At 35.2% G+C, this 10,995-nt stretch overlaps 2 protein-coding genes across 2 annotated transcripts; one reads left to right on the top strand and one right to left on the bottom strand.

Annotated features, from left to right (window-relative positions):
• Positions 1-6: 6 nt before the first annotated feature.
• On the top strand, positions 7-2,211 carry LOC132724435 (uncharacterized). Its single transcript, XM_060709294.1, has 2 exons — positions 7-80; positions 1,126-2,211. Exons 1-2 carry the CDS (start codon positions 28-30, stop codon positions 1,466-1,468), a joined length of 396 nt encoding a protein of 131 aa, XP_060565277.1. The 5' UTR covers positions 7-27; the 3' UTR covers positions 1,469-2,211.
• A 6,585-nt stretch (positions 2,212-8,796) lies between these two features.
• Positions 8,797-10,783, bottom strand: LOC132724434 (potassium voltage-gated channel subfamily A member 1-like). The gene has a single exon (XM_060709293.1). The coding sequence runs from the start codon at positions 10,393-10,395 to the stop codon at positions 8,938-8,940; it is 1,458 nt and encodes a 485-aa protein (XP_060565276.1). The 5' UTR covers positions 10,396-10,783; the 3' UTR covers positions 8,797-8,937.
• Between the last annotated feature and the right edge of the window lie 212 nt (positions 10,784-10,995).

The following is a 10,995-nucleotide window of genomic DNA, read 5'->3' as shown; positions in this document are numbered from 1 at the left end:
CAAATGAAGTTCAGGTTAAGAACTCTTATGAATCAGGACAACGTGAAAGAAGAAGACGCTGGTGTCATACGATTTAGCAGGTAACTCTTAAAATGTCAACAGGAATAATATTAGCCGCGTCACGACAAAACCAACATAGTGGGTTTGCGACGAGCATGGATCCAGACCAGCCTGTGCATCCGCGCAGTCAGATCAGGATCCATGCTGTTCGCTCACAAACTCTATTACAAGTGGAGAAACTGACAGCGAACAGCATCCTGATCAGACTGCGCGGATGCTGGTTTAGTCGTGACGCGGCTCATAGAATAACAACAACAGTCTTTCGCCACTGGTATAAGGTAAGGCCAGCTCGCATAATCGTGCAGGAAGACCAGACTCTGTATGTTGCTGTCGTGGTTGATTTGTGCCATTTCGTGTCTTCGCCCTTCAAAAGTCGAAAACGAATATTCGAAGACTTTTCTTGTCTTCGCCTCGACTTTTGCTGGCGCTGACACGAAGACACGATAGATTTTAGATGAAATAACGATATTTTTATAGGGATGACAGGAAATCTTCAGTATCGGCGGGAAGAAATCTTCGTATTGGCGCCCTAAAGTCATGTCTTCGCCTTTTGACGTCGTGTCTTCGTCTCAAAAGGCGAATACACGATAATTGGCCAATCTATCGTGTCTTCGACTTTCGGGGAGAAGACGTGAAGGCATAAAATGGCAAAAATAAGCCACCATACAATTTTCGACTTTTGATACCGGAATCCCTGAATTTATTAATGTGCAGTACATATTTCAAAGCATAACATTACTTTGGCAGGTTTAGACTTATATATAAAATTCACCTATTTATTTGATTATATAGCAAACATTTGAAAACTTTACTTTTAAATAGGGAACATTTTAGGAAGCTGTCTGCGTCATGTGCGTATGTGCGTAAAACGAACTAACATTCTGTATCCGATACATTCTGAATGGTATTTATAGAAAGTTCTGTTAGTCACGTGGATTTTTGATTAATTTTTCACATTGAACACAATTATGGAAAAATGCCAAGATATTTTTATTCTAACATGTCCACTTAGATGGACATAATGTCACTCGAACCGTGTATATGTTTGATTTATATAATCCACAGGCTTGCGGGTAAGTCGGATGAAGTGGGGTACTCTGACCTGTACAGTGACATAAGTGATCGCTATGACTCTGCCCTCTATAACACAATCACTGCAGACGACTTTTCCAGAGAAAGAACCGGAACCGGAACCAGAAACAATTCACAGCATTGTCCTTGTGAGCGCATACCGGAAGTGGACACTTTGACAAGACAAGTATCCCAGAATACTTTGCGACCTAAAAACAAGATTACATTAGAAATTCAGCTAGAAGGTACAACAGCGACGAGTGTTGAGCTATTACCAAAGGGCGGAGACGATCAGTCATACCTACATGCTATTACCAACAGTTATCTTTCCTGCTAACTTTAGAAAAATAAAAGCATGTGAACAAAAGAGCTAGAAATATTTGGACAGTATGTCATTGACAAAGACTTGTTTGTTTTCACACTTCCTTATTTAGAACAATATGTTCAGACTAGATTCATTTCCTTCGCTGACAAATATGTAAATTACTCATACATTATAAAGTAAATGTTTATACTCATGTATATATGACTAAACAATCTTTATATACAGTCATTGTCGTTGAATGCATTTATAACCATGTTCATGTGTCAAATCAGAACATTGTTTTTTGTGCCTTTGTTTGTTTTTAAATACATTGTACATGTAGCGTCCATTGTCTAAAGTTTAACGTTTGTACTGATTGCACATTTTGTAAAGTGTTAGTAGGCTACCTAGTAGGCCATCAAACTTGTCTAATTTTTCATTGCGGCATTTGCATTTTTACTTTTGGTTATTTAGTTGTTACGTCGTCACATTACTTTTCTTTTGCAGCTTTTGAACCATCGGCGCATCATTTGTAAAGTAGCGCTTTGCTTTTGGAAATGTGCAGATATGTTGATTACATCCATTAATTATGAAAAAAGAAGAAAAAAACTGCATTGTTAAATAGATCAACAATATTAACATTATGATGTTATTTTTTTTTTGTTGTCATTCTTTTTCTTGTGTATACATGGCTGTTTTTTTTCTGTCGGTTATATAGCATAAATACCCGGTATGTAATTATCTTTTGGTTACATGGAATAAATCTTCAAAAACAAGCCAGGTGTTATTATTTTACGATATGTTAAATTGTTAATATATCTAATTATATACGTTACCGTATATTTCCAGCAAACTAGATGCTCTTATTGCATATTAATTGTTTTATAATACTGCACGTTTGTAATTCCACAAAATTTCCAACCTCCAACATCAACGTTTCGACGGGTTGAACCCATCTTTATCAAGATAAAGAGGTTTTTAACCCCTCGAAACGATAATTATAAATTAATTTTTTTCCAAAGTGATTCATAAATTGATGTTATATTAATTAAATGCCCCCCTACCCCACTCTTTCTTGATCCGCGCATACAAACCATTACATTGAACCTGGCAGTGCGAAAATATCGTATGTTAAACATACTCCACCCGTTTTCCTACACACTTCCGCGGGTGTCGGGATTTAATTTAGTTGTTGCATTAATACCGGGTCACATTGTAAGCTGGTCGGCGATATAGGAACACAGAAAAAAAGACGTACATTGTTTTAAAATTCATACACGGCATAGGTTTGGGGAACAATGGAATGAGGTGGTGGTGGAGATTGATAATGGAATATTTCTATGCAACAAAGATAAATCCTTACTATGCTCGGTATATGGAAATGAAAATACGATAGTCTGACCTAAAAATATCTACTGTTTAATGACATAACCAGTTGTACCAAAATCCGGATTATCAAAATAAGCCTAAACTACGTAAATATACATTTTAAAGAATTGCTAATCCTTCCATTATATTCACCGTGTGAAGTCTAATATAAATATTACTTCTTAATGGGTGTTCTTTTAATCCAGTCTGCAATACATATATATACTGTATACATGTATAATCTTAATGCAACTTGTCATAAAAGGTTTAAGTGGGCGTTGTTTCACATGTCACGTGGTCAGTAACATGGAAATTGGATGTTTTTAAGTAATAAAACTAATTGAGAAACTAACACTACATTTTAAGAACATGAAATATTTCTTAAATCTGTAGCATAATTTGTGACTTCTTGGATACTCGCATTTAAAAAAAAATTTATGTCAGTCCATTGATCAGCAGAAAATTTCGATGAAAAGGGAGTTATCTTCTTTGAAGTCTTTTTGCAAAACATTTGGTTGGCTACCCCTATATAAGATCATTTTTATGCGTCAGGCATTTCATTCTGCTGGAAAAATCACCTCTTTAGTATGAAAACTCGTTTTAAATGTAGCTCATTTTAATAGCCTATGGGAAAATCAATTATGAGAGCCTGGCCTCAATGCATGTAGGCTATCAGTTGTATGCATTGATCTTAGGTCCGATTAATTAACAAGGGTTTGTTTTTGTTGTTGATGTTGTTTTAAGATAAACAAGTACATTCAATGCGTTTGTAAACAATATACTATTTCAGGCATAAATCTCACATGTATATGAGCGAAAATGAGAAAATTATAATACATTGTAGCTAGTAACATATCGGCCTATAAAAGTTCGTGTTTACTGTCCTTCACTCTATATTACACTTGATATGGTTAACCGAAATGTACATCGGTTAAAAAGATATGTTGGATTCCGGTGATACATAATCATGTTGGTGAAGATGTCATTTTGAAAAGTGCTATTCGAGCTTCATTGGGTTTCTAGAAAGTTACCCATTCATGCTTTGTCATTTGACTTTGAGAAGTTTTTGTTGTCGTGGGTTCAGGTGTGTCAAAGATCAAACATAAGGACTAGGTAATAAAATGACCGAAAATAAGCTCCAAACACTATGCAACCAAACAATCTTGATTTGTAATGACTGAATAGTGAACAGTGCAGACCATGATTAGACAGTGCCGATGTGATCTTGGTCTGCACTGCTTGTAGGGGTACAGATTCGGTTAAAGGCCCATGATGCTTTAGGAATGCTTCAATTTTTATTTCTCAAAAGCTTTTTAATTTTGATGTACTTTTATAGTATCAAAAAAGTAACTCATTGGCCAATTACCTGAAACCATCTTTTTTATCTGTTGCTGTTTGGCAATAGTTACAGTTATAGTGAATAAGTATTTTGTATTGAAGTCAAAATACTACATTGTTGCTACTTTCATGATAAATGAGCCGCGTCACGACAAAACCAACATAATGGGTTTGCGACCAGCATGGATCCAGACCAGCCTGCGCATCCGCACAGACTTATCAGGATCCATGCTGTTCGCTTACAAACCGTATAACAAGTAGAGAAACTGATAGCGAACAGCATGGATCCTGATTAGACTGCGCGGATGCGCAGGCTGGTCTGGATCCATGCTGGTCGCAAACCCATTATGTTGGTTTTGTCATGACGCGGCTCAAATTATTTCACATTTATAGTTACTTTCTTCAAGTAACAAGTACCTAGCATTCTCTCAAACCATTATCTAAACATTTAAATTTCATGTTTGTCCTTTAAATATTATGAAATTCATGTTTGCCTTTTCTAAAGGAGTGAAAATTTATTTGTTACTGAGGCATAATGTGCCTTTAATACAAATGCAGTTGGCTCTAGTTTAACATTGAAATCCCCATTCAAAATGACACCGTTTAAGTTCTATATAATACATGAATTCTTAGTAAAATAGTGTAAAAAATAGTTGGCAAAAGGTTACAGGCATCGACATTATTCATTTACATGCAAGTTTTTAATTTTCAGTTTACTTTAAGACCAAACAATCATGACCTACTTTGCAGATAAATGACCATAATTCACTAGAAAGAATTAAGTCACTCTCTTTTCCCAGCATATTATAACACCGTAGGGAACGTGTTACAGTATCGCGTTTTTCGGTTACAGTATAGAATTTTCAAGATGGAGGATTATTTGTTGGGAGGACAGGTAGGTGATTTTTATTCCGATCCATACTACAAGTAGTTTAGTTTCTAAAAGAAGTTTTTGTGCTTTGCTTGTAAGGAACATAATCCGGTATCTAGTCATATATTTCTTCAGATTCTGCACCGCAGATTTATCGCTATATTGTCTCATAAATATGCAGATTTGACAGTTTGAAAATTTGAATCGAGAGACCAACGCATTTTTCTCCAATTTCGACATTATTTTATGAATGCCTAGAAAAAGTAAATCTGCAAAACGTTAGTCCTTTATGTTAGGAACGTTTATAAAAGTAAATGACCAGTTGAACATATTTTCCTGTTCGTTAAATGCGTTTTGAAAAAATAAACAATGTTACAGTATAGAGTGAGGTGATTTGTGCAGGGTTACAGCATAGACAAAGCGATTTTTATCCGATTTTGTTACAGTTTATACCCAGATTTCGGTTACAGTTTAGACTTTGATATTTTCTATATATACTATATACTAGGTAAAATGTATAAATGTTACATAGACTTAAATCTCTGTGAGCTTATTGGCCCGATGGCTATTCGTCCGTCTGTCGTACAAAAATGTGTGCAATCTCATCCGCTCAGTAACTACTTGACTAAATGTGATGAAATTTACATGACTTTCTACCAATTTAATTTTCAAATGGTTTCGGTTGCAATCGGGAATACGAAAACCAAAAACATAGATTTCGAAAAAAAAGCAATGCTTAAAGACCTTTCTCATCTCGAACCAAAAGCATTCAAATCAAATCAAATCATGATCATGGCGTCATTTCGAATGCTTCTTTGTTGAAGTAACGATTCTTTTGTCATTATTACATTAAAAGTCGTTTTCTTTTAATTTCAGACATCCCGTATAGCAGTTTTCATGTTTCTGAAAAAAAAAATATTGAAAGTTATAGAGTACAAATTAAGGTCAGACAATTACAATATCTTCTCTAGTGAGCCTGATGGAGGTACATAATAGTGGCAAAGTCGGGATAAGGCCGTCGACTTCAAATGAATCATCTTTCCTTTACTGCTGTAGTTGAAATCCAATCATGACTTTGGATTTTTTGTATGTGAGGAATCTATCAAGCTAATTTACAGAAGGTCGGTGGTTCTAGTCAGGTGCCCGTGTCTGAAATGTTTCACAAAGGGTATCTGGGGTCTTTCTGTACACTAAAGCAGGAATGTTTTCACATGACCTCAGTGTCGTTGAAACTTAAAATCCAAGAAAGCCAAACGTAACAAACCCTTTTAAATGCTAATAAAATACATTATGGTAGATGGAAATTGCAACTTAAAATAAGATTTAAGTAATTAAGTAATAGAAAGAGCATCGAAACACGAGGCTATCTGATTTATACGAGGGGGCACAGCCCCGAGAATAAATCAGATTGCCGATTGTTTTAATGTTCTTTCTCTTTTGTATTATAGTCAAACATAAAAACACGCTCCCTGTTGTCACAATATGAAACCCCGGAGAAAAGTAACCAATGAACGAGCATCTAAATATGACATTTCTGTCGTTTTCCCTTTCTCTGCCGTCACAATAAGTAAACCCCAGCAAAAATGAGCCAATCAATGGGCATGCTCTGGAGTGCGGGTAACTAATACCTGCACTCCAGTTAACGCACAGTGCATGTATACGATTTAACTCGGACACATTTTCAACAGAAAGGTTTTAATCTGGGGTAATATGCCGCTTTTCATAGAATGGCAATAACGTGTCACATTGAAGGTTCCATTATAACCGCCATATGAACATATCCACAGATGTTAAAAAATCTAAAGTGTACCAGTTCATGTTTAATGTGAAATCTGCTGAAGCCGGTGCTAGGAGGCGTGGATGGTAGCTTGCAGTTACCACTACCGTCCATGAACATGTATAATCAAACTCAGCCTGCAACATTTTCATGCTTTCCGTGTTGGACTTCTATTTAGGATTAATTTTTCTCTATTTTATTACATATAGGCATTATTATAATGTGTAATGAAATCAAGCAATAATCTTTCTTCTCTCAATACAATTCGATACAAGTTACTGTTGTTGTCGTGAAAACAGTCCTTACTTAGGACATTTACTTATTCTGCAAAAAGTCTCAATCTGAAACTTAAAGGATGAAAAATAGCAAATTAAAACTTTTCTGCTGAAGAAAAAAAGTTATAAAACAACCTTTCAAGAATGTATTAAATAGAAATGTATGAGTTATTTCATAACAATAATGGATACACTAACTTTGTTTGAAATTTGGCAAGTATCTAAACTGTAACCGAAATCTGGGTATAAACTGTAACAAAATTGGATCAAAGTCGCTAGGTCTATGCTGTAACCCTTCAAAATTAACCTCGCTCTATACTGTAACATTGTTTACTTTTTCAAACGCATTTTACCAACAGGAAAATAGGTTCAACTGGTCATTTACTTTTATAAACGTTTCTAAACACAAAGGACTAACGTTTTGTAGATTTACTTTATCAAGGCATGCTTAAATAATGTCGGAATGGGAGAAAAATGCGTTGGTCTCTCGATTCAAATTTTCAAACCGTCAAATCTGCACATTTATGAGACAATATAGAGATAAATCTGCGGTGCAGGGTCTGAAGAAATATATGACTAGATATCGGATTCTGTTCCTTACAAGCAAAGCATAAAAACATCTTTTAGAAACTAAACTACTTGTAGTATGGACCTGAATAAAAATCGCCTACCTCTCTTTCCATAAATAATCCTCCATCTTGAAAATTCTATACTGTAACCGAAAAACGCGATACTGTAACACGTTCCCTACGGTGTATAATGGTCTGTCACTCTATAGGTAATTTAATTATGATAATTAATAATGCAGCATAAAGCAGACATTTCTGGTATACATTTAGTAACGTACCTTTCGAATAACTGCGGACAATGTACATGCATTTTCAGAAAGTAGTTCGTCTTCAAAATATATGACGGACAAATACAAGGTCCCGACAGTTTTTGATAATCAATGTTTTTTAAAGATTTTTTTTGCCATGACGAGCGAGAAACATTTTTTTTTTCATATTTTTGTGTCTTTTGATGAAGTTCTTGACTTATAACTTGTGTGCCAAATTTCAGATCATTCGCTCTCACCGTTTTTCCCTGAATTATTTTATGTATTTGATTGTAAAAAATGATCCAAAAATAAAAAGCATTTCCTCAAATCAGGCTAAAAATAGCACAAAAATTTTACGATTCATTTCGAGTAAATTTCGTTATTACGATTTGTATTTTTTTTCTCTTTTAAAGAGCCTCAGTTATACAATCTTTGTTTTATGTTTTGAGGCTTTTAAACCTCATCAGAGTTCCTTTAAAGGCCCATGATGCCTCAGAAATGCTTTTGTTTCTTTTTCACAAAAACTTTTAAATGTTGGTGCACTTTTATAGCATCCCAAAAAAAAGTTACTCATTAGTCAAATACCTGAACCATCTTTCTCATGTGTTGCATGTTGGTAATATGTATACAGTTATAGTGAATTTTGTATTGAAAAAAATTTACTACTTTGTTTACGTTTTGCTACTTTATATGACAAATTATTTCACATATATGACTTTTTCTTCATGTTACAAGTATCTAATATTTTATAAAACCATTATTTATACATTCATGTTTTCTCTTTCTAAGCAGTAAAACATTTTTTTCTGAGGCATAATGTGCCTATAACACCCATGACGCTTTCTATAATTATTATTTCTAACTTGGAAATTGATCACCATGTTTTATTTTTTTATCCCATAAAAAAGGAATTGAGACAGTTGTATATTTATTTATAGAATGCACTATAAGACACATTTGCATTGAATAAATAAATAATTTAACATAGAGAAATAAACATGTCCGTGCAAGTATATTGTTTGTGTTGAATTTTATCACCTTATTTTTTAATCCGACTTAGATATGATTCCCGCGTCCAGTAGTTTGTCGATATATATTGTTAAAATTGGTCACGATTACAGGAACGGGAAGTGCTATGGCAAGAAGTCCAGCCAGCACACACATACTTCCAATAATTTTTCCCAGGGTTCCTGTCGGATATACATCCCCGTATCCGACTGTTGTCATAGATATCACAGCCCACCAGAATGCGTCAGGAATACTGGTGAAAAACGAATCTTCCGATTGTGCCTCCGCGTAAAAAATAGCACCCGCGAAAATCACAACTGCAATACTTAGGAACAGTACGAACATCGACAATTCACGTAAACTGACTTGCATCGTTTTCGCAAGGATCTGAAGTCCGTCTGAAAATCTACTCAGCTTGAAAATCCTTGCAACTCTCAGCACCCTTAGTACCGAAAGTATCCGACTGTTGTTTTCACAACTGTTAGTGATGAAGAACGCAATCATAAAAACAAAGTAGGGTGCAATAGACAAAATGTCAATCCAGTTAACAAGATTCTTAACGAACTTCAATTTTGAAGGACACACTATGAACCGAATAAGCAGTTCAAACACAAACCAGAGAATGCAGGAAGATTCGATAATAAATAAGGGGTCAGAGTAATTGAACTTCTTGATTGATGATGGATTACCGTCTGCATCATACACAGTTGCATTCGTACAGTCTTTGTTCTTAAACTGAGGTAGGGTTTCGATACAAAATGTTACTATAGACGTTAGAATAAATACAACCGAAACGATGGCGATTACGTTGGAAATCACTGAACTACCCGGATATTCGAATATTTCCCATATCACCCTGCTGATTTTATGTTCCGGCATTTCAATGTCGTCCGAATTATCAAGCAGAAACCCTTCCGACGCTTTGAATGCATCAATCACTGCATCTCCAAGTTGGAAAAACTCCAATTCTTCTATGAATATATCTACAGGTACCTCGACTGGGCGTTTGAGTCGGCCGCCACTCTGATAAAAGTATAGTATTGCATGAAAAGATGGACGGTGGCGATCGAAAAAATATTCATTCTTAGCAGAAATCCAGAACTGCTCTCGTTTAGACGCATTTCCGAGCAAAGTGGAGGGCAATCGATTAAGGGTTTTCAGCTGTGTCTCAAACTTAAGGCCTGCCACATTAATGGTAACACGTTTACAATTTTCTGCCGCACAATCATGCTCGGTGTTTACTTTGTCTTCTGCTACAGGTTCCGGTTTCACCTCTTGCGTTATCAAAGGTTCCAGAGCGTTAAGTTCAATATCATTGTTATTCTGTTTAGTAGAGTGATGCAGTAGCTTAATACTACCACCAGAATGTGTCCGTCTGTGCGTCAAAACTGGTGATCCATGAATTGTCGTTGGTGGCTGACGGAAGAGCACTAGAGGGTCTGAACGTAAAGTGTATCCTTGTGCCTGATAGGCCGATTCCGTAGAATTCCTGGCAACAAAATGCATGCTGAACTATCGACAAAGTCACTTTTCACAGAAAATCAAATAACTTTTATTATCTCGCATGGTCTCAAATTTGTTTGATTAAATCCAAATTGTTTAAGTTTCCAGTTCTAAACACGCCAAATCAGTACAAAAGTGATCAGTTTATAGAAATCTTATACATAAATCAGCAAGTTTTTCACATGTCGGCTTTTGTACAAATTATGTACAAATGCGTCTTAACGAATAGAATTTATCGCAGCATATCTATAATCGCCTTATTTTGCATAAATTGTAAGAAAAATAACTCCTTCGATTTAACACCCGATCATATATTAAAAACCGAAACAATTCCATCCATAATCATTTTAAATCCCCGGTTAAAAAGTCAACAGTGTATATACTTCTAAAGGTCTAAACCTATATACGAAAATGTGTATAATGTGATAGTACAAAATGAATAGAAGGGGTTGTATATTTTGTGTACGCGCGTATAATGGAGAGAAAAATAACAAAGGGTAATTTCGTCGCAAACCTATTATGTTGGTTTTGTCGTGACGCGGCTCAATTATGATATCATTTGATGAATTTTAGTCTTTAGCCAGACTGTTTTTTTTAAATTGT

This window comes from Ruditapes philippinarum, unplaced genomic scaffold (genome assembly GCF_026571515.1).
Source record: "Ruditapes philippinarum isolate M1 unplaced genomic scaffold, ASM2657151v2 ctg16647_1_1_1_1, whole genome shotgun sequence".
Taxonomy (NCBI): Eukaryota; Metazoa; Mollusca; class Bivalvia; order Venerida; family Veneridae; genus Ruditapes; species Ruditapes philippinarum.
Note: the sequence above shows the minus strand (reverse complement) of the source record. Positions and strands in the feature narration are given on the sequence as shown.